Source organism: Chiloscyllium plagiosum, chromosome 22, assembly GCF_004010195.1.
Source record: "Chiloscyllium plagiosum isolate BGI_BamShark_2017 chromosome 22, ASM401019v2, whole genome shotgun sequence".
Taxonomy (NCBI): Eukaryota; Metazoa; Chordata; class Chondrichthyes; order Orectolobiformes; family Hemiscylliidae; genus Chiloscyllium; species Chiloscyllium plagiosum.
The window spans coordinates 51,603,905-51,628,574 of NC_057731.1; the positions used below are offsets into that span (position 1 = coordinate 51,603,905).

At 42.4% G+C, this 24,670-nt stretch overlaps 1 protein-coding gene across 4 annotated transcripts in view; it reads right to left on the reverse strand.

The window, feature by feature from the left end:
• The window catches only part of wbp1la (WW domain binding protein 1-like a), a 120,197-nt gene extending 99,853 nt beyond the window's left edge, over positions 1-20,344 (reverse strand). Inside the window, exons 1-2 of one of the 4 annotated variants that reach the window (XM_043713051.1) lie at positions 20,168-20,241; positions 216-324 (exon numbers count right to left, since the gene is read on the reverse strand). In XM_043713051.1, the coding sequence (XP_043568986.1) occupies positions 216-221 (6 nt within the window). In that variant the 5' untranslated portion in view covers positions 222-324; positions 20,168-20,241. Of the gene's footprint in view, positions 1-215; positions 325-1,955; positions 2,068-20,167 lie in introns of those variants that run through there. The other 3 variants (XM_043713044.1, XM_043713046.1, XM_043713048.1) reach the window with 3 other exon arrangements.
• Positions 20,345-24,670: the final 4,326 nt, after the last annotated feature.

A 24,670-nucleotide genomic window follows, 5' to 3' on the forward strand; every position in this document is an offset into this window, starting at 1 on the left:
ATGAGTTTCCCCAACAATTTCTATTTGTGTTTCTGATTTCTAGCATCTGCATTCTTTGAGTTTTTCTTGATAAAGCATTATCGATTTGATTCCCAATCTGCACTCATTTCTTCTGCAAACAGGAAGCTGAGGCAATAATATGATTAGATTTAACATCAAGGATTGGGAGTGAGGCACAAGGAAACCACCACCACCACCGAAAAAACAAAACTCACTGCCATTCCTCTGTTCCTGTTTGGGAAATCAACTTGTGTAAATATTGGACAGAAGTGGCCATATATCCAACCGTACTCTCCAAAATGAAAACCAAAGGAACTGCAGATGCTGTAAATCAGGGACAAAGACAGAAATTGTTGTAAAGACTCACCAGGTTTGGCAGTACCTGTAGGGAGAAATCAAAGTTAATGTTGTAGGATGAGTGACCCTTCCTCAGCACCATCTCCTCCAAAATGAAGCGCTGCATCAACAGCTATCCAACAAATGACCAAGATCGAATGGTTCAGCTCAGCATTTATGGCCCCATTTTATGCCACTTGAGAATGCTTCTCAGTAGAAGTTGGCACGTTTGGGAGGGATGGGCATGAGGAATCATGGAAAATAGAATGCTTAAGAAATTTTTGCTAACTGCAACACTAAAATCAGGCAAGTACATGAAAGGAAAAGCAAAAGGTCATGTGGAATGGTTGCTTTCGCAAGCAGCTGGCATAAAAAAAAACAAGTAGGGTCAAATAGCCACCTTCTGTTTTGTAATCATTTTTAGTCGAGTTTCTTTTGTCCTGCTCATCATTTCTCTCTCGAATAACGTCACTACAACAGATTATCTGGTCAGCATATTGCTGGTTGTGGAAGCTTAGCATATGAAACATTGTCTACTTTGTTTCCTTTATTACAACAGCACAGTGAACCATACTTTATAAATAACTTTTGATTAGGGACTTCACAGCCTTCTGGACTCAATTTCAAATCATAACCACTGTTCCCTTTTAGAAGAGAGGGGGGGGCAGAAATAGGTTATTTGGCTCCTTTTTGGATGGCATGTGATGATAGAGTTAATGCCATTCATTTAATTGCCTTCCAACTGACTGAAAAACTTCATGTTTATTCTTCCACTGCACCCCAGCTCTTGATTAAATTCCATTATTTGTGGACGCTGTTTCTCAATTGTGACAAGAAACCTCAAACAATACTCTGCTTCTGTCTCTGCCAAGCCTATTCTCTTTATTCTTAAAAAGTATTTCATCAGCTGCGTGTTTTGGAGGCACCCACAATTTCTGGAAGGTGCTATATAAATGCAAGACTTTCGAAATTTAAAAAATTGTAGCAATGCATATCATTCCTTACTTAGCTGTTCTGATACAACCCCACCACTCCGTGGCCGAATACTTCAGCTCTCCCTCTCACTCTGCCAAGAACATGCAGGTCCTGGGCCTCCTCCATCGCCACTCCCTCACCATCCGGCGCCTGGAGGAGGAACACCTCATCTTCCGCCTCGGGACCCTTCAGCCCCATGGCATCAATGTGGACTTCACCAGTTTCCTCATTTCCCCTTCCCCCGCACCTTCATCTTACCCCAGTTCCAAACTTCCAGCTCAGCACCATCCTCCTGACCTGTCCCATCTGTCAATCCTCCTTCCCACCTATCCGCTCCATCCTCCTCTCCAACCTATCACCTTTATCCCTTTCTCCATCCAGCTATTGCACTCCCAGCTGCCTTACCACAGCCCCACTCCCTCCCATTTATCTCTCCACCCCCGACGCTCCCAGCCTCATTCCTGATGAAGGGCTTTTGCCCGAAACGTCGATTTTCCTACTCTTCGGATGCTGCCTGACTTGCTGTTCATTTCCAGCACCGCTCTGATTTTGACTCTAACCTTCAGCATCTGCAGTACCCACTTTCGCCTACAATTTTATTAACGTCAAGTATGCAACTTCTAGAGCAACAATGAAATACCTACCAAAGCCAGACTCCTGAACTTGGAATCACAGGCTTGTCCTTTTTATTAAGCATTGGTCAATCCCTGGCTCTTGTGTGAATATCTTGTGTGCAGTCAGCCAAAAACCACATTTCACTGCAGTCAAATTAGTACCTGAGAACAAGCCAGGATAACATCATTGTAAAATTATTTTCTGGAAATTCAGCTCAAAGTTCTGGAAGACTAGGATAATTATGTGTGAATGAGTCAGCTGGTGAAATGTACAAACAGTAATCAAGTTTGGGTGGGGCCCTAGGGAGGAGGAAGGAGGGTTTTGCTGGAGGAGCGATGGAGAGAGAAAAAAAAAGAGAGCACAATTTTTTTTAAAAAATAGAGATTTGAGCGATGAGTGTTATGGCCAAACTTGTAGCATAATCGTGTGAAAATTCCAGCAACACTTATTCGACGTCAGGAGCAACTCACTACAACTTCTATGCAACTGTCGATCAGTAAAGCAAGATTCTGACTCAGTAGCAGGGAGTTGCCAATTAAGGGGGAATTATACCTTGACAAACGCCATAGTTTGCCTACTAGCTTTATTAAATATTCAGTCTACCTCCTTACCAAATGCACCAAGATCGATACAGAATTCTTTAGATAGAAGTCAGAGCAAGTACCCGGCAGATTCAGCTCACTGTTGGCTTCGAGCACCTCCATGTTGGACAATGGATCCCAAAATCTCTGCACATGCTACATGGGCACCAGCCACATTCACCTATCTCCATGTACATTGACACATGTCAGATGCCAATATCCAAGAAACCTCACAGTACATTTCTGGTCCATTTACAGTACACTTCTGCACTTCAATGTTGCACTGACAACACTCATTGTAATGCTGCAGCAAGGACACTATACACTCAGAGACACCGTGTCTGTGTGGGTTTCCTCCGAGTGCTCCAGTTTCCTCCCAAAGTCCAAAAAATGTGCAGGTTAGGTAAATTCGCCATGCTAAATTGCCCATAGTGTTAGAGGTGAAGGAGTAAATGTAGGGGAATGGGTCTGAGTGGGTTGCTCTTCGGAGGGTCGGTGTGGGTTTCTTGGGCCAAAGGGCCTGTTTCCACACTGTAAATATTCTAATCTACACTCGTGGACTCAACCAGGTTCTTTTGCTGGTCTCTCTATTTGCTGCCATAGCATTCAGTCCAAGCCTACCTGGAAGCTCATAACATCCCTGCTTTGCCTTGCATTCCCTCTTTGCATTTTGCAGAGGGGGCGATGGTCTATTAATCCAGAGAACCTGCACTCCAAGGTCTCTTTGTTCAGCAACACTCCAGAGGACTTTACCATTAAGTCCTGCTAAGATTTGCTTTCCCAAAATGCAGCAACTCATGTTTATCTAGACTAAACTCCATCTGCCACTTCTCAGCCCATTGGCCCATCTGATCAAGATGGCTGCACTCATGATGGCAGAGTGGAGTTACTGAAGAAGGATTAATGTCAACTTCCCCACCTCCTGATGCTGCCTGGCTTGCTGACTGCAGTTTTTTCTGTCTCTGGCAGAGTGGAGTGGGACACTGAACTTCTACGCCAAAGACCTGTGCATTCCTCCAGATGGCACAGTATGCACTGACCTAGCTGACAGTCTGGGATCAAGCTGGACATGCCCTGGGTGCCGTGGTCTTTTCAGCTGGTCCTGGGAAAAGAGGATGTCCCATCCGCACACCAATCTATCAAGTTCATCTCAGGTTGACCAACACTGGTACACAACGAGCACGGGTATAATCAGTGTTGGTTAGCTCAGTTGGCTGGATGGTTGGTTTGCAATGCAGAGCGACACCAACAACGTGGGTTAAATTCCCATTCCAGCAGAGGACACTATGAAGGTCCTTCTCAACTTCACCTCTCATCTGAAGCATGGTGACCGTCAGGTTAAACCACCACCTCTCTCTCTGTAATGAGAGAACAGCTCTCTGGGACTATGGCAACTTTGCTTTTAATCACAGTTATGGGACTTAGTGCAAGTTAGGATGCTGGCAACAGAAGATTGGACATCATTTGGCATTTCAAGACACTCTATTAACATAATGTCTGAACACAATTGCAGAGCCTCTAAGATCAGATGGACCATTTTACTTGCAAATCTGAAATCATGCCACTTTCAAAAATGTGCAAGTTTAACAGATTAAATATTTCATTTTGAATGATTGTGCCATCACATGAACCTTTGTTTTTTGATACCTGACTTTTCATCAACCAACAGCTGAGCAGAGATTGTTACATATTATTTACTGGTAGAAATGGTTCATATATCAATTGCTTTATTGCAAAGTGTTTGTGAGATCAAATTAATCTACTCTAGTACAAAAATAAAGGCAACAAAATTGAACAGCCTCATTCCCCTCCTTCACACAGCCCAAGCCTCAAAAAGGAAGCTAATAGCAACTTGGTATTGATGTCATTCAACATCCTTTTAAAGCCGAGTCAAAAAGCAGGCCCTGTGGTATTATCACTGGGCTGTTAATCCAGAGAGACAGGTATATTCCGGGGGCCTGGATTCAAATCCCTCAATTGAAAAATGGTGGAATTTGAATTCAATAAAAATCTGGAATTCAGAGTTTAATAATGACCATGAATCCATTGTTAATTGTCAGAAAAAACCGTCTGGTTCACTAATGTCCTTTAGAGAAGAAAATTGCCAACCTGACATGATCTGACCTATATGTGACTCCAGACCAAAATCAATGTGGTTGACTCTTAACTGCCCTCTGGTTTATTAGGGATAGGCAATACCTGCTGGCCCAGCCAGCGATGCCCTCGTCCCGTGAATGAATAAATTCAGAAAAAGCTGCTGAAAAGAAGTGCAAAGACTGTAGATGCTTCTAGTTCTGAATATCGCACAATTCTTTGGTTGCTCACTATGAGCATCACTTCTCTAATTATCTTGTTTACAAATAAATCCCCTTCTCCATTTTAGTCTGGCCTTGAAAGGCTGCACGAAGAACTGATTGTATTATGTGTAAAGCATAAGCAGGACTGTATGGTAAACACTGAATGTGGTATCTGGTGCAATAAAACATTTTTGAAGAATAATTCCTAGTCTTCTCATTTGCAAAGTGTGAAAAAGTTTCAGAATGCATTATTAGCTGACAGTTTGAGTTCTGAAACATAGGAATGATGATTTGATTTATATTTCTGTATTAACAAGAAGAGCATGTGGGTTTAGTTTAATTCAAGATTTATACCATTGGGGAGAAGGCCTCCATTCTGAATAATCACCCTCTGGATTCGAGAACTTGTCATGTACAAGTCTAAATGAAAGAATAATACAGTACATAAGGAGGACCTCATGGTGAGGAGCCTCAAGGACAATGGATGTGCTGACACCCACCAGATCAAGGTGTAAGTAATTTCAACTTCACTCACATTAACTGGGATTGCCTTTGTGTGAAAGATTAAACAGGGTGGAATGTTTAAAGGTGCATCCAGGAGAGATTCTTGTATTATTAGAGAAATTTAAACAATCCTTGGATAAGCATATGGATGATGATGGGATAGTGTAGGGGGACGAGCTGAGAGTAGTTCACAGGTCGGTGCAACATCGAGGGCCGAAGGGCCTGCTCTGCGCTGTATTGTTCAATGTTCTATTTATTCTAAGAGTGGAGTTGGGTTGTCTGGAGATTTATTTCAGTTCCATGCATTTAAATTAGATCCTTAAAACCTATGGAGGTGAATAATTCAGTGCATTAATTAACAAAAAGTAGGAGAGAGGGAAAAAACTGTTGCCTAGTAGTCTGGTAAAACAAAAGTCACATTAATCCATAAGCAGTATCTACATTCACAAAGAGGGGGTCAGTAACAGCAGGAATACTGTTATACAAGTCACCAAAGCAGTCAGTGCAGGGGAAATTGTTCCCAGTTACTTAGAAGAATATCTCATGAGCAAAAGGCTGCAGAAGATGTGAATTTAAAGAACCCCTGTTAAACAATAAGTGAGCTGCATTAGCAATTTAATGGTCACAGGAAAGGGAATTAAAGAAAATAGCATTGAGTTAATTCCGTTACTTGCCCATCTGAACAAGAAGCTTTAAAGAGATAGGAATGAGCTTCACTGAGGTTTCAGTATCTTTAAATGTCGCTGTTGGGAGAAAAAGGGTTTCTGGAACAATTTTATGACAAATATCAAATAGTTCCTGTATTTCAGGATGTGAATGCACCCCCTTTTGCATGTAATAAACATTGATGTTCTTCTAATAAAAAGATACATTGGCAGACTCTTGTGAATATGTTCAGTGACTGGCCATCATGGTAAACAGTTAGCAAAAATTTAAACACTCATCCAATCAAGCCCGATCTGACTTGTTCTGATATTATTATTAGCAGGGATCATTTTCAAAAATGTCTATAGGTTTTGGTTCAAAGGGGAGTTGCATGATCAGGAAGCATTCTCTTGGCTATGATGGTAAAGTACAAATACTAAAGAAAATCTGCCCTGTAAGATACACCCACCCACCATGGTGGTCCTGCAGTAAAATTTAAAAACTACTTCTACCACTTCCATCTATGCATTTCCCCCTCAATTATTTCACATTCTCAGTAACTTTCATCTTTGCAATTGCCTGGTTTTGATAAACATCATTACAAATGTCATTTCACTTTCATCTTTAGTTTATTGGGAAGCTTTACAATTGACAATGTCAACAACTCAAAATGATTGTGGCATTTCCTAGTAATTTTGGAAGGTGTGCGTACTTGTGTGTGTAGGGGCAGGGGTATTGGCAATTAAACAAGGTGAGAGCAAAACATATCAGAGAAAATGCAGAACCACCAGGGCTGTAGGTACTTTATCACTACGCAACAAAACAAAACCTGAGCCTTGCATTGGGGAAGACAACTGACTTACAGTTTCACTGCGTTCATGCATTTTGAGAACAAGACATTTTGTACCTCACAGTTTCCTGTACGAAACATTCTGGTACACCATAAAAAATGCTTAAAATGTAAATCAAGCAAGCCACATAGAAAGGAACAACAAAGTGAAAAACTTGTACTTCAAGTGTGCTTTGAAGCAATTAAACAAGTGTCACATTTCTCTCCAACTCATGGCACAGAAATCCTCTTGCATTTTAGGTATTTGGGCATATAATCTGGATGTGCAATTCTGAAACAGTGCTGCTGCACTGTCAGACATGACATCTTCTCAGCTGGATATCACAAATCTCATAACCTTGTTTAGAACTGACATCATGTTCAGATAAGGGTCACTGGACCGGAAACATTGACTCGGTTTTTGTCTCCACAGGTGCTGCCAGACCTGAGTTTCTCCAGCAATTTCTGTTTTTATTTCAGATTTTCAGCATTGAAAAAAAAACTTTAAACAAAAAATTGTCAAACAGTTCCTTCAAAAAATAACAAGACATACAAAGGAATATATTTGGATTTTCAGAAGGCTTTGATGGGTTACCACATATTTGACTACCAAATAAAATAAGAGCCTATGGTGTCAGAGGTAGTACATTAGCATGGATACAGGATTGGCTAAGACAGAGTTGGGGTAAGAGAGGCATTTTCAGGATGGCAACCTGTAACTAGTAGTGTCCCACAGGGATCAATAGTGAGGTCACAATTACTTACAATATATTAAATGACTTGAATCAGGAAAGTGAATGAACTGTTGCCAAGTTAGCAGATGACAAAATAGATGGAAAGGCAAGTGGTGAGGATGACACTGTACAGTTGTACAGACAGAGTAAGCAAATGGAAAGGACTTGACAGGTAGAACATAATGTTTAAAATGTGAGGTGAAGCCCTTGGCAGGAAGTTGATGAGTTGAACATTCTTTAAATGGAGAATGAATGCAGAAAACTATGATGTAGTAGCATTTGGGAGTCCTTGTCCATGACTCTCAAAACTAGCAACCAAGTTCAGTGGGTAATAGGAAAGGTAAATGCTGCCCTTTATTTCAAAGGAATGGAGTATAAATCATGGAAAGTTTTGTTATAACTATATAGGGCACTACTCAGACCACAGCTGTGAATAGTTTTGGACCTTTTATCTAAGGGAAGATATACTAGTATTGGAAACAGTTCAGGGAAGATCCATTAGGCTGATCCATCAGGTATGGAAGAACCTGTCTTAAGAGGACAGATTGAGTAGATTGGGTCTGCATTTGTTGGAATTGATAAGAATGGGAGGTAACCTTATTGAAACAAAGATTGTTAGAGGGCTTGACAGAGTAGATGTGGAAAGATTGGTTCTAGACTCTCCCACAAGGGGAAACAAAGGGCATGATCTCAAGGAGTTGTACAGAGGAGCAGCAAACATGCAAAATCTTTTAAAACCATACTGGAACCTATTATTAATTGCGGGGAAGAATGTGAGGGGTAAGGGGAGTTCTTTGCAAAGAACAGCTCTCACTGCAGGGTTTTGCTTGTGGTTGTTAACCAGTGGTTCTGACCAGAAGAGACATGAATGGGATGACAGGAGCAGGTAGGATTCAGCTAAACTGCAACTCCCCGAGGAGAGTGGTTTTACAGACTTAGATTCAGGCAACCACAAAACTTTCTACACCACTTTCAGGTTACAGCGTGTTCATTAACTCCCCGAAAATGTATAAAAAATACTTTTCTAAAGACTAAAATCAAGGACTGATATCCTTGTTTAAAGGAACACATCATAAAGGACATAGAGTCATTGAAATGTACAGCATGGAAACAGACCCTTCGGTCCAACCTGTCCATGCCGACCAGATATCCCAACCCAATCTAGTCCCACCTGCCAGCACCCGGCCCATATCCCTCAAAACATAAGCAAAAGATTAAACTGCACGGCCCTTTCAGCTTGCTCTGCCATTCACAATGTTATTTTGACTGATTGTCTCCCTCAACTCCATTTTTTCAACTGTTTCACGTATCCCTTGAACTCTAAAGGCACCAAAAATTTAGCATTTTATTTTTTAAAGACTTTCAATGAAGCAGCATCCACAAACCTTCGCATTAGACAATCCCAAATAGTTACAACCTTAGATAAACAAAAAAACAGGTTCTCATCTCAGCCCTAAATGATCGATCAGTTACCCTGTGTTCCAATCTCAGGTGTTTAACATGACTCTGAAGGAACTTAAATGAGATTGCCCCTCATCCTTCCAAACTCCAGAGAATGCAGATCAGAAAGTTACACACTGAAGCAATCCCTTGATCCCAGGAACCAATCTAATGAAAATCTGTGCCATCATCAAGGCAAGTATATGCTTCCTTAGATGCAGAGACCAAAATTGCTTACTGTATTTTAGGAGAAAAAGTGAGGACTGCAAGATGCTGGAGATAAGAATCAAGAGTGTGGCGGTGGAAAAGCACAGCCGGTCAGGCAGCATCCGAGGAGCAGAAAAATTGACATTTCAGGCATAAGCCCTATGTCAGGAATGTGTACTTTAGGTACTGTCCTACCAAAGTCGTACACAATTGTAACAAGATTTTTTCCTACTGGGGTCTTAAATGCACTGCTGGAGAACGGGGTGGAGTCAGGTTCATTATAGGATTCAGAAATGGAATTAGCTATTTACTTAAAAAGGAACAATGTTATGGCGAGAAGGCAGAAGAATGGCATTAATTGAAATGCTCATTTGGAGAGCCAGTGCAGACACAATGGGTTTTATGGCCTTCTTTGTACTGGAGAAATTGAGATTCTGTGAAATTCATGTTTGAAAAAATAGACTTTTTGAAATTATAGCCATCTCAAGTGCAATCCTGCTAAAGAAACATGTAATGAAATCTGATCCACATCAGTGACTAGTCAGTGACCCCACAATACTAGGAGAGGAGTAAACTACAGTCAGGGTATATATACTGCAAATCTGATTACTGGGAGTTCACATCCCTGCTGTGCATATATTTCCCAGTATTGGGATAGAAGAACACAGCTGTTGTTAGGGACAGATGATATGAAGGGACAGCTGAATGAACAGCACCAAACAGAATCCAAAAGTATCAACCCATTAAATAATGGGCTCTCTCATCTGTATGTTGACCGGTTGCCTGTTACACAATGTGCCTGACAAAATGACATGTACACCTGGAGGGTCAAGTTAAAATCTCGATCCAATATCGCTCCATCAGCAACAAAATGAGTGCATCACAACAACAGAGCAGTTTGTTACAGTGAATGTATTTTTTAAGTGTTTCAATATCTTATTTTCAAGCTGACGTTTAAAGATAGAGCCACTTATCAAGGAGCAGTCCAAGAGATGTACAGTACACAAAGTCTCCATTGTTGGACTTGAATAGTTTAACTTTAGATAACATGTAACACGCACCATATTCACTGGATACAAGAAAACAAGCCTGAAGTGTTACAAACAGAACAATTTCATATCTAACCAATCACTCTTTCAAGAACATTTAATTGAAGGGTGTTCCAACTACACATGACTAAAGCCTGTGGTATTTTGTTTTCTTGGGGTAGTGGTTTGAAATGTGTGGGGAATGGATTGGGGTGTGGGAAAGGGGGTGATAGGTGGGAATCACAGGAGATGAATTCAAATTCTTGTAAAATATCCATGCAGAAACAAAACTAGAAAAGGCAATTGGTTTCTTTTGGACACAGACACAGCTGGAATTGCAGAATACTGCTATCAGGAACCGAGAGTTCTAGAATCCCATGTAAAAACACAATTTGATTTATTAACACATTATGAACAAGTGGCCGATATGTATACTTTCCTTTTGTTAAAAGGGAGGAGGTGCAGTGTCATATAATGGTGGGAGTCAGTTTGCTTTGCTCTCTGATTCACAAGCCATATTCCTACACAACATTTCCACTCTCCTGATTGCAGAAGATGCAGTTAAGAAACCAGATAGGATTGGATAGAAGGCATTGGTGAATAACCTTAGATCAGTGGGGCGGCATGGTGGCTCACTGGTTAGCACTGCTGCCTCACAGCACCAGGGACCCGTGTTTGATTCCAGCTTCGGGTGACTGTGTGGTGTTTGCACATTCTCCCCGTGTCTGTGTGGGTTTCCTCCCACAGTCCAAAGATGTGCAGGTTAGGTGGATTGGTCATGCTAAATCACCTGGTGTTCAGGGGCGTGTAGGCTAGGTGCATTAGTTAGGGGAAATAGTGTAGTGAAATGGGTCTGAGTGGGATACTCTAAGGGTTGGTGTGGACTTGTTGGGCTAAATGGTCTGTAGGGATTTTAATTCTAATTCAGTGCATTGCTCTCAGGTAGCCTGGATCATGTTTATGTTTGACTGCACCACCCAAACGTCAAGCAATGACAATCTCCAACAAGAGAAAATATAACCATCTTTTCTTGGCATTCAATGGCATCACCATCATTGAATCTCCCACTATGAAGATCCTAGAACTTATCATTGACCAAAAACTGAACTGAATCAGCCATGGATATACTGTGGCTACAAACGCTGGAGAGAGGTTGTGTAGTCTGCAGCGTGTAATTCACTTCCCAAATCCCCAGACATGCCCGGATAAATGAAGTTCTAAACACTCAAGGATCTCAACACCATCCAGGATAAAGCAATCCATTTCTATCCACCAGCTAAAATCTTAACTCACCCCATATCAACACAAACTAACATCAAGGTCATATACATGACGCACAACAGCACCTTTCAACCTGGAACCTCTACCATTGTGAAGGGCCAGGGTAGCATCCTTTGAAAGAAAACTGTTTAAAATCTTCAATGAAATGTGGAGATTTAGCATTCATCTCTGCAAACAAGATTAGTTTGGAATGTATCCGTCATAGATAGAAAACACATCTCTGTCTCAAAACTTCAGAATTATACATGTATTTTAAAAAGCCAATTAGAACAAATCATGAAGGAGCACTTAAACAAAATAGTTTAGAGCTTTTGTGACAGTAGTACTGTCCCTACCTCTGAGCTAGGAGAACTGGGTTCAAGTTTCACCTGCTTCAGGAAATGTGTAATAACAGGAGTTCAGTATTAGGCTCAGCAGTATGCCAAGTCTAAAGTATTTTCATTGACACTCCAGGTATGAAGAATGCCTACCTTGTTAACAACATTCTGGAGGGCTGCCAGTGCCCACAGAATTCTGCACCAATATGAATCAGCAAATTCAAGAGAGGAGAGAAAGTTAGGAGCAGGAGAACAGGACAGACATAATCTCACTGATCTATTTCTGAGTGGTGACAGGAGGTGGAAAAAAAGGAAGAGAATTGGCAAACAAGGATATCTTGTTCTCCAGTAAATAGGAGCCAAACAGTAGTTAAACCTTAAATAAAGTTCTCCAATCAGAAATTGCTGAGCTCATGCAGGTTTTATTTTATTCAAATTATAGCTCTGGAGATTAATTTCCATTCTCCAGATGTCACTTGTAACCCTGAAGGCACTTCGATCAATATGTAAGAGTTTCAACCAACCTAATTTGCTTGTATTTATGACTGGAACACCAATCCAACAGCAATGTTAGATATGTGATGAGAAGTTAAAAGTCCTTGGACTGTCTGGTTAAATTTCAATAGTGTGTACAGTATTGACATTGTACCTAATGTACCCCACATTATCAAGAAATCTATTGTAATACAGCAAGTCTTTGAGAATGCAGCTGTCTAGTCTCCTCAACCAGTGGTGTCACCACTGAATTAAGGGTTTACACACTGGGAATCATTGCATGCTGGTCTACTCGCATATTCAGTGCCCTGTCCTGTCAAGACAAGCTCAATATTCCCTTGAGGCAGCAGAGGTGGAAGCTCATCATCTTTTTTCTGGCTTGCATGGGTCCTCCATGCTTTGTTATTATAAACGAGAGCAGTGAGAACATAGACATTGTATGGACAGAACTTTGTACTTTTGGGTCATTTGCGGCTGATACTAGACTTCCGGGCTTTGACAATGACAGCTGTAGCCCTGGGAGTTCCCAGTGGGATGCTCTTTGGAGGGTCAATGTGAACACAATGGGCCGAGTGGCCAGCTTCCACATTGTAGAGATTCTATGATCACTTAAGGCCACAAGAAATAGGAACATGAGTAGACCATTTGGCCCCTTGAGCTTACTCCGCCACTCAACATGATCATGGCTGATCTGACATTTCTCACACCCAGTTCCTGCCTTTTCCCCATAACCTAATTCCCCGACTGGTCAAAAATATTTCAGCATTAAATATACATATGGACTCCACCCCCACAGCTCTCTGGGGCAAGGAATTCCACAGACACTCAACTCTCTGAAGAAATTCCACCTCATCTCAGTCTTAAATTGGCAGCTTTTATTCTATGTCTATGCCCTCAGGTCCTGGACTCTCCTATGAAGAGAAACATCCTTACTAGGATGTTAAACTACTAGGTTAAACCAGATTCCCTATTGCTTCTGTGATCCTTGATACTGCACCATTAAGTCTAAGCCCATGCCACCAATGTAATATGAAGATCAAAAGTCAAACCCTTGGCCCAGGTGAACATTGTTGTATATGTACACAGGTACTAAAGGTACTAAAGTGGTCCTTTGGCCAATCTTACATTGAGCATATCTCTCAGCACCGGCTACAAGCTTTTACAGTAAGCAAAATGGCCTTTGGTGATTCCTTATGATGTGAAAATAATCAGTATCTGAGAGATATCCTGACATTGTAAGTGATGCAAAGTAAGTGAAAAGCTGTCTTTCTCGTATTGTTTACCCAACAGCCTTCCCATTAGATGCCTGGCTCATTTCAATACCATGTGCCGATATTTTCACTGCTGTATCAAATAGCTTTATAGATTTTGCATACTGTAACAAAACAGATCAAAGTAGCTGACAAGGCCCAGTTGGGACAATACCAGCTTCCAGTCAGAAAGTTGTGGCCTTTAGTCTCAATCCAGGATGTGAACACAAAACGCACATGCAGTACTGAAGTGTTGCCACCAAAGCACCATCAGCCTTCACGGTTGGACATAAGGTCCCATGCCACCATTGTGACAGGTCGTGGGGTTCTCTTCAATCAATAGTTATCCCTCAACTCAACATTACAGAAACAGAATGCCTGGTTATTGTCATTATTACTATTTGCAGGAACATGCTCTGTGCATTATGACAGTATCTGCATTAAATTAGCTGCAGAGCGCTTTTGGCAATGGATACTCATGCCAGGTGTTGTATAAATTCAAGTTTTCTTGCTTTCCTTCCTGAAAATGAATTATGTTCTATTTTCCAGACATTCTGTGGCTTTGCATATGTTTTACTGGCTAACAAATGTTTTATAAAGTACTGAAAGGAGAGTTCTGAAAAAAGAGTCACTGAATCCGACACATTAACTCTGTTTTCACTCCTCGGATGCTGCCCGACTTGCTGAGTTTTCCCAGCAATTTCTGTTTTTGTTCATGAAGTACTACTCAGGTCGTTAAACATCCCCAGGAGCATTCTAAACCAAAAGCATGACATTGTGCTACACAAGGAGAAATTGGAACAAAATAAAACAAAAATCTGCAGTTGACCGAGATCTGAAACTAACAAAAAGCTGATACTGGAGAAACGCAGCAGGTCTGACAGCATCTGAGAGGAATTTCTCTCCACGGATGTTGCCGACTTGCCGAGTTTCTCCAGCAATTTCAGTTTTTGTAAGGAGCTATTAGGTCAGGTGATCAAAACCTTTGATCAAAAAGAGACAGGCCTTTAAAAGGGGGGGAAAACGAGCTGGAAAGAAACAGAAGAAAAAAATGTCAGAGTTTGAGGCCCAGGTAATTGTTCCAGAATTGGCAGTTGTGCTATCAATAAATGGAAACATGCAAGAAGCCATAATTAGCAGAGAGCAGGTTTTGCAAGTGTTTGTGGGGCTGAAGTACATTATAGAACTAAAGGGAGGACAAGTGAGGCTAGAAAGAGATTTGAAAAACCAAGAGCTAGCGTACGTAAATTAATACAAAGTTGACATAAGGAAATCAGGATTTGGTGCAAACTGGGACAGAGACAGACTTTTAGACAAATAGAAGTTAATGGAATCAAGAACATGGAAAGCCATCAAGGAATGCATTTGATAATCAAGTCTAGGAGGTAACAAAGACATGCAGGAGGCTTCAACATGTGAGCAGAGGCAAGGGTGGAGTCAGATAATATCATGGAGTTGAAAAGAGGGTGGTCTTAATGACAGCATCCGGGTGCTCCGGTTTCCTCCCACAGTCCAAAAATGTGCAGGTTAGGTGAATTGGCCATGCTAAAATTGCCAGTAGTGTTAGGTGAAGGGGTAAATATATGGGAATGGGTCTGGCTGGGTTGCGCATCAGCGGGTCGGTGTGGACTTGTTGGGCCGAAGGGCTTGTTTCCACACTAAGTAATCTAATCTAATTAAGCATACTTGTATATCTGGAGCTCAACTGATTATCAAGTTTGTAAGCAGTCTGATTCAGCCTCAGATAGGAACCAGGAAGAGAAGCAGAGATGGTGACTAGGAAGCATGCCAGACAAAGTCAACTGCTTTACTCTTCCCATTAGTTAGTGTATGAGTGTTATTAATACATGTTGATAAACAGCAACACATGCAGAAATACGTCTTTGTCAAAGATGCCACAGAGGCTGGTATCCCATCACCCATGCACCCTTTGTTTACATGTACATAGCACTTGACACTGGTCCAGCTTGAGTGAATAGAACCTCAGACACTCCTGTTTATAAATTGGTCAGCCTGGGATCCCTGATTGGGGCTAGTCCAATCAGGGAACTCAATCTGCAAGAGCCACACGACTGACCTTGTTACGATCATGATTACCCTGCCCCTCTAAATCCAGGGATGTCAGCCTGTTCTTTTTCTTGTAGCCTCTCCTAGGGTGTTTTTCACATTGGATCCAGTTCCTCAGACTCAGCCGCCGATATGGGTGATGGGTACCAGACAGTAGCTTGCCTCTCATTCTTGGAGTGTCTTGAAGAAACTCATCCTTTTCTTCAGGCAGTAACGGTGTTAAGGCAGAGACATTCACGATGTCTATCACAGATTCCAGTTTCTCTGACACTAGACGGAGGGGGAGGACTCTCTGGTTCCAATAGCCTTTCTGAGGAAACGGGTATGTTTTGCTCCTGTTCCATTTGAGAGTTTTCAGGTTTCACGTGGTCCACGTGCTTATTCAGGACGCCTCACCCACCCGAATTTTGTACGTCATGGGACATGAGCTCTCGTCAACCTCCCATTGTACGCATGCAGGGCATTTCCAGGGTTTCTATACCAAACCCCTTTCCCTGAAGCAAACTCTCTCTATCGCTTAGCGGAATCTTGTGTCCAGCATTGCCGTTCCTGATGCTATTTCACCCGGCAACTACCCTAGGTCCAGGAAGATCAGATTTGATGTGGTGTGGAGTTTTCTCACCATTATAGCACCTTAGCTGGAGCTATCCCTGTAGTTTCATGAGGCATGGTCTGATTATCAAACTGTCCAAGTTTCTATTTGATTTTGAGTGAAGCTGTAGGGAACTTCTTTAAGCCTGCCTTCAATGTTTGTACTGCTCTTTCTGCCAGATCATTGGACATGGGTGGTACAGAGCTGTCTTTTTATGCCAAATGCCATTCAGCTTTAGGAAATAGAGATTCCCTGCTGGTAAACGATGACCCATTATCTATAAGCAACACTTCTGGGAGCCTGTGTATTGCAAACAAGGCGTGCAGCTTTTCTATCATCGTCTCTGTGTTTGACAAATGGACTCCATGCATGTCCAACCACATTCATTGTGGATACCCTGACCTGCTGTGCTTTTCCAGCACCACTCTAATCTAGACTCTGATCTCCAGCATCTGCAATATCCACTTTTGCCCATAAAAGAGCTTGCATAGTTGATGTGTAACTGAGTCCACAGTTTACCCAGCCATTCTGACAAATGTGCAGGAGCTGCTGATGGTCATTTTTGTCCTCGTTGGCACTCTGGGCACTGCCCCACCAATGTAGCTATGACTGCATCCAATCCTAGCCACCAGATTTAACTTCTCACCAACATCTTCATTTTGGAAGCCCCTGGAGTTCAGCCAATATCTGGCAGCGATCTTTCCTCAGGACAATCACTCTTGCTTCCCACAATAGTATGCCATCCTCTACAGTGACCTTGTCTCGCCGGCTGCAGAAAGGTTTCAGTCCTGGTTGTGATGGCCCTTTTGTTATCCCAAACATCAGCAAGTGTTTTAGTTTTGTCAGGATCAGATCTTGTGGCGTCCACAGTCAGATATTGTCAGCAGTGACTGGAGGGGTATCCAGAAAATTTAAAACCAGAACAGAATCTTCCAGCGGCAGTACCACTGGTGGTGTATCTGTGAGGTGGAGGTGGCTCAAGAATTAGAATGAGAATGAGCGACTAGTGCTGAATTTGACCTGAAGGTATAGGCTGTGCTGTCTTGTCCTCTGAATAGCCGCAGCAGAGGTTTGTGGTTTGTTACTATTATAAATTTTCATCTGTAAAAGGTATTGATGGAACTATCTCACACAAAAGGTGACTGCCAAATCTTCCTTCTCTATCTGGGTGTAACCATGTTCTGCATCAGCCAAATCCAGGAAGCATATGCTATTGGGCGTTCCTCTCCATTGAGCCATCTGTCAGCCAACACCGTCCCGATACTGTACGGGGAAGCATTGCGCGTCAGCACCAGACCTCACTTGGGATCATACCTTAGTGGTGACAGCTGCTTCTTCACTTCTGTTAAGGTTACGTTTTGGCTATGAGACCATTTCCAAGGCTGACCATTTTTTTTTAAAACAGATATAAAAGGGGCACCATGATGGAGACCAGGTTACATGTGAACTTTCTGCAATAGTTCACTAATTCAAGGAAAGACCTAAGCCCTGGTACAGGCATGGGAGCCAGGGCATCTTTGATCATGCTCCCTTTATCTTCCACAGGGTGTAACCCAGTCTTGTTGACTCTGTAGCCCATGTAGGTCACTTAGAGTGCCTGGAACACACAATTTTCCCTTTTAAAAGGCATATGTTTGCTTTGGAGAAACAGCTAAGGATTATGTTCAAGTTCTAAATGCTCTTTGTTGGCTTTTCCTGTTATTAGCATATCATCCAGATAAATGGCGACCTGGGGTAGACCTTGTAAAATGTTCTCCATTGTCTGCTGAAAAATGGCACGGGTTGATGATACCCCCAATGGCAGTCTCATATATAGGTACAAAACCTTATGGATATTCCCTTTGGAATCATAAATCCAAAGTCCCATGTTCCTCCCATTCATTTAACTTGACACATCTCAAAATATTCATATATCCAAAACTGTTATTTTCTAAGAGAGATTTCCAAGCATAGTATCTCAGTCAACTGTTGCATAATTCAAACTTTCAATATCGTTAGCAGCCATGGAAAATATCTTAGAGAAAGCTGCCATTTAGTCCATTACATGTACTAGCTTTCCAAATAGAGCTCTCCACTTTACTCTATTCTCCATCCCATGCTCTGTTCCTCAGATCATTGAGAATTGTCATCTAACATTTTTGTGGAGGAACATTCAATCTCAACAACTGTACACAGCTTTAAGGTCCCAGCAAAACAAGGAAAAACATTATATTGTCATTCAGGTGTGAAACAAGTATTACAAAAGACACAAAGGGTTGCAGGGTTGTCATTTCATGTAGCTTAAGTGATAATTAAAACACCAAAGTCTTACTGTCATTCTTCACAATCATCTGAAATCCACCCAGTAAAGGTCAGGTATCATTATTCAAATCCCCACTATAGGCAGGTAACAAGTTATTCTCCATTGATATCTAATATCAATCATTAATCCTTATAGCCATTCAAATTAGCACAACTGCACGAAGCATCTTTGGCTCACAGTTGCCATATCACCCACCAGGTGGGTGAAAGGAAAACTAAGTTAATACACATTAAAATCTTCCCTTCTCACATAGTCTTTGATAGTCAACATTTTTAAAAGACTCAGTTTAGGATGTGCCTTAAAGTGGTTGCTTTAGAAATTCCTCCAAGTGCAATTCTCAAATTATAAAGTGGAAAGGCAGAGTCTAAGGGGTGACTTTATAGAGGTTTCTAAAATCATGGGCATGGGTAGGGTGAATAGCCAAGGTCTTTTCCCTGGGGTTGGGGGAGTCCAAAACTACAGGGCATATATTTAAGGTGAGAGGGGAAGTATTCAAAAGGGACCTGTGGTGCATATATGTAATGAGCTGTCAGAAAGGTGGAGGAGGCTGGTACAATTACAACATTTAAAAGGCATCTAGATGGATATATGAATAGGAAGGGTTTAAGGGATATGGGCCAAGTGCTGGCAAATGGGACTAGATTAATGTAGAATATCTGGTCGGCATGGATAAGTTGGAGTGAAAGGTCTGTTTCTGTGCATACATCTCTATGACGCAATACTCTCCGTAGGTAGAATAGGACACTTCACATTTTTACTAAAACTGGCAACCCCATCCATTGAGCTTGTGCCAACTGTCTGCAGTCTTACTCTCCATCTCACCAGCTCACATCAAGGATCATCAAAAGCAGGAAGGAATGTGGAGTTAAGGTTGCAATCAGTTCAGCACGATCTAATTAAATGGTGGAATAGGTCTGACTCCTCTCAAAATCAGTTCAAGTATATCAATGTGGTGATTTATTTTTTTAAAGCACAATAACCCATGCTGAGAAAAATGCAGCACTAGTCGGCACACAGTAAGCTCCCACAAGCGAAACAACTTTAATGGTGTGTGGACGTTCACTGAAGGAGAGAAGTTAGGGGATTTCCCAGATCTTCCACCAAAACGGGCAGGAGACTCAATATAGTTCCTGCCCAGCGCACATTGCCTCTGGAGATGTACTGTCACATCCCACCGGTAAGACCCTGGAGACTAGGGCTGGGGGCAGAGCCTGGGTCATCTGAGAACCTAAGAGTTAGACATCCTCCCTGCACCCCCCCTGGCCCAAACAGATCCCTTTAAAAACGAAAGCAAACTTGAAAAGACCAATCTACACTTAAGAACGAAATATATATTTTAAGAAAAAAAAAAGGAGGTTGGGGAAAAACAATTGACAGCTCAAAATTGAAATGATGCGAGCTTCAGTTAAAACATGTTAACCAGCCAGGCCATTTAAAAAGTACTGAAGGAAAACTCAGATCATACATGTTAAAACAAAACAAAAATCTGATTAATCTATTAGATATCAACTGGAAAGACCGCACTGACGCCCGTGAGGAATACAAATGTAACAAATTGCGATGTAGCCAAGGCCTGAAATGGTTACAATGTAACGACGGGTTTCTCTTTCGTGTGTGTTATTTTTTTTAAATGGAAACACATTTAAAAGGCCAGCGCTTTGTTTTCGCTTACCTGGGCTTCCACGCCGGCCAACTTGACAGGGAAGACCTGAAGCAGTAAAAGAGCCATCCTGAGGGGGATCTTGCTCATCGCCTCCCCGCTGTATCGCTCCTCACAGCCGGACTGTCCTAGCAGCCTCTCCCGGCTCCAGGGAGAGTTCCGACACCCTCTCCCTCTCTACCCCCCCTCATCAGCATCCAGCCCTCGGAGTCCCGCCCCCTACCCCACCCTCCATTGGCTGGATCCCTGACCCCGCCTCCCCCGTTTAAAACTTTCCCGCCTGACGATTGGTCAGCCAGACCTGTCGGTCTACCCTCGCCCCGCCCTGGAGGTGGGTGCACGCGCCTGCCAACGGGGATGCTCGCGCCCGCGCAGGGTGGGGAGCGGACGCTTGTGCCTTGTTTTTCTACAAAAAAAAAGCAGCTTTTGAAAGAAAGAGGCGATTCGTGCTATTGCTTTCCATTGCACCAGCCTTTCTGCATTTTGCAATCCCAGGGACAGCTCTGCATTATTTAATAGCTCTTTCCGTCGCTGCCTCTACCATGCACGTTCTTTCTCCACGCACAGATGAAGATTTGCTGTCATTTCCACTTTCGATATCGTGCAGCGCCGCCAATGCTCGATGCATATAACGTTATTTCCCGACGACAAAATTCAGCAGGTTTCCCATTCAATTCCCAACTTGCTATATTTTTTTCTCTCTGGTGCAGGTTGGGTCTGCAGCTGATCATCCAATGCCGGAGGTGGGAGATTTCTCCAGTTGCAGCCTCAGTGATAAGTGCAGGTGTTGAATTTCCATTGCGTAGTCTTGCCAGGACGATGCCCACCCTGACAATTCGGGAGACTGACTGGCACAATGCAGGAGGTCAGAATGAGCCGTATGTTGCCATGCAATTACCTGTTGAGACCCTATCTATGGTTCTCCACTTTTATGACTTATCTTGAAACCTACCTGTTTGACCAAGCTTCCTTGGTCATCCTTGGTACTCCTACGGGTGGCTCCATAATTCATTTTAATGCTGCATCTGGGATGTTTCATTGCATTAAAGGTGCTATATAAATAAAAATTGTTGTTAAAGTTGCTACACGAATGCAAGTCGTTATCTGCGAAACATTTTAACATCGACCCAGCTTTCAGATTTTTCAGAAGCTAATGGTTTTGTTTACAAACTGCAATTTTTGTTTATATTACAGATTCCCAACATATTTTTGTTCGTCTATAGATTCATAGAGCACAGAATGAGGCTGTTGATCCATCGTGGATGTTCATTCCTGAAGAAGGGCTTATGCCCGAAACGTCGATTCTCCTGCTCCTTTTATGCTGCCTGACCTGCTGTGCTTTTCCAGCAACACATTTTTAAACTATTAATCCATCGTGCCTGGGTTAGTTCTTTGAAAGAGCAATTACCCCATTTCCTTTCTCTTCTGCTGTAGGCCTGAAAATTGTTTAAGTCATCTAGTCAAAACCATTTCTGGACCAATTCAAAATACCTGAAAATATGCCAGAAAATCAATTACTTCATGAAGTGCTGCGTCTTCAATTAAGGACGGGCAATAAATGCTAACCTTGTAAAATGAAATCCATGCCGCATAATAATTCCAATGCAGAAGGAGGCCATTCAGCCCATCATATCCGCAACAGTTCTCCAAACATGCAATTCACTTACTGCCATTCCAACACATCTCTTCGGCCCTGCGTGTTTTCCTTCATAGATAAGAATCTGCTTCAAGTTTGAATTCTTTCAATTGAACACATCACTTCCCAGCAGCACATGACAGATCCCAATCACACTCTGTATGAAAAAGATTTTCCTCATGTCACCATTGCTTTTTATTTTGCCAATTGCTTTAAATCTGTTCCCTCTCATTCTCAATCCTTTCACGTGTGGAAACAGCTTTACCCTAACATCCTGTAACTGCATAAATAAAAAACGTTGCTGGTTTGGGGAAAGCAGCAACAATTCTGTGTCAACAATGTCTCACGACCATTAGATAAATTACCTATCAATTGAATATTTAAGGCATTGATGGAGAGTAGAACATTGCCAATACTTTTGGAGAGCTTTCTACTTCTCCTCTACGTTTAGATAGAACCTTTCGATCAACCAATTCGAACCACCAATAACAGACACTTAAGGTTCTCTCATTGTCACTGTCAAAGGGATGGCAGGAGTTTTTGCTGATGTTAGTCAAGTGAGGGTCACGTTAAGTAAACTGGTCAGAATTGTTAAAGAGTAAATGGGTTAAAAAGATAAATCTCTGTGGAAAAAAAAGTACATTGTCTTTCATGAGCCAATGATGCACTAAAGTGCCTTACAGCTAGTGAAATAGAAACATAGAAAATAGGAGCAGGAGTAGACCATTCGGCCCTCTGAGCCTGCCCCACCATTCAAAATGATCGTAGTTGATCCTCCAACTCAGTCTCCTGTTCCCATTTCTTCCTGTATCCTTTAAAATCTTTAGCCCTAGGAATTAGATCTATCTCCTTCCTGAAAACCTTCAATGTTTTGGTCTCAACCACTTTCTGTGGCAGAGAGTTCCACAGGCTCACCACTCTCTGGGTGAAGGAATGTTTCCTTGAGTCAGCCCTAAATGGCCTCCCATGTATCCTTAGACTGTAACACATGGTTTTGGAGAACATTTACAGGCAATGTTACATGCCTACTTCTGTATTATGGAAATGGTCTATAATGGGGGGGAGCTGTAGTTCGACTACCCCTTTAGTGAACTGTTGAGATGCCCAATGGGGAAATGAGGTGCCTATAATTACTTGTAGGAGGGCATGGCATGGGAATCATGGCATTAGTTACATTTCAGTTCACCTTTTGTTGTTCATTTCTTTTTCTTCGGCATTCCCTTGAGATTGAGGATGACCTTCTACTTCTGTGGTCCAGTGGTGACTAAGTGGGGCAGGTGGTGTTTGAAGAGAGGCAGGGTGGGTGGAATGTTTTGGGTTTTATGCATGCCCCTTCCATTGCTTGCTGTTAGCTTCCACCTGAGTCTGTCAGAGATGGTCAAGATGGTTGGTACCTTTGTGGCTGCTTCTTTGGATAGTAAATGAAAACTGAAAGAACTGCAGATGCTGTAAATCAGAAACTGTTCTGAGGAAGGGTCACTCGACCCGAAACATTAACTCTGATTTCTCTCCACAGATGCTGTCAGACTTGCTGAGCATTTCCAGCAATTTCTGTTTTTGTTTCTTCTTTGGACACTAGTGAGTATGGAGATTCCCATGAGTTGGAGGAGATGTTGATTTTTTCCGGTGACACCTTGATGACATCCTTGAAGCATTTCTTCTGCCTTCCTGATAACCACTAGCTCAGAGTAGAGAGCCTTCTTTGGGAGTCTTATGTCAGTCTTATGTGGTCAGACCTAGCTAAGTGATGTACCCAGTGCCTTATCACTAGGAGATTTTGGCCTGAGAGAGAACAGCAAGACTGGGTGCACACTCTGCCACTGGGCTTGCAAGAGTTTGCAGAGGTATCATTGGTGATATTTCTCCGTGGGTTTGAGATGTCTGTTGCATATTGAGCACAGCTTTGATGCATTCAGAACAATGGCTAACAGCTTCTCTGTTGACTACAAACTTCTTGATGGGTTGGAAGGCATTGTCAGCCAACACTCTTTCTCAGGCAATCAAAAGCACGAGCAGGTGATGTTGAGCTCTACTGTTAATGTCTGCCCTTGCTGAATTGAGATTCCCAAGGTATGGGTATTGTCATGTGATTTGCTCTGTTAGGTGTAGGAGAGTGTTGTGTTGTGGAAAGAGGTGGCTAGAGGATATTCTTTCTTCTGGATGTTTAACCTAAGGCCTACTCTCCCATGATCAAATGCATCAAATGGGCAGCACGGTGGCACAGTGGTTAGCACTGCTGCCTCACAGCGCCAGAGACCCGGGTTCAATTCACGCCTCACGCACATTCTCCCTGCGTCTGCGTGGGTTTCCTCCAGGTGCTCCGGTTTCCTCCCACAGTCTAAAAGTGTGCAGGTTAGGTGAATTGGCCACGCTAAACTGCACCTAGTGTTAGGTAAGGGGTAAATGTAGGGGAATGGGTCTGGGTGGGTTGCGCTTCGGTGGGTTGGTGTGGACTGGTTGGGCCGAAGGGCTGTTTCCACACTAAGTAATGTAATCTAAACAACAATACTTTGGAGTGTGTTCTCTTCAGTGTGCATCCATGATACACACTGAACTTGATGACAGTGATTGGGGTGGTCTTAGTTCTGAATCGAAGAGGCGATGCAGTTTACCACTCATCCTCTAAAGAAATGTGGTGTGGAATGTGGCAGTGAGGAGGCTGAGGAAGTGTTGGTGCAATGACCCTGCCATTGTACAGCCAGCACAGAGTGGAGACTAATTTCTGTCACCAACCAAGTGTGAGGAGATAATCCCTACCAGTGGACAGAGGCAAAAGCCTTTGTGAGATCAGAGAAGGTTATGTATAAAAGGTTGCTGCTGCTGTCTGCACTTCTCTTGGACTGGTCTTACAATGAAGATAATGGGCACTGCCCCCTTCG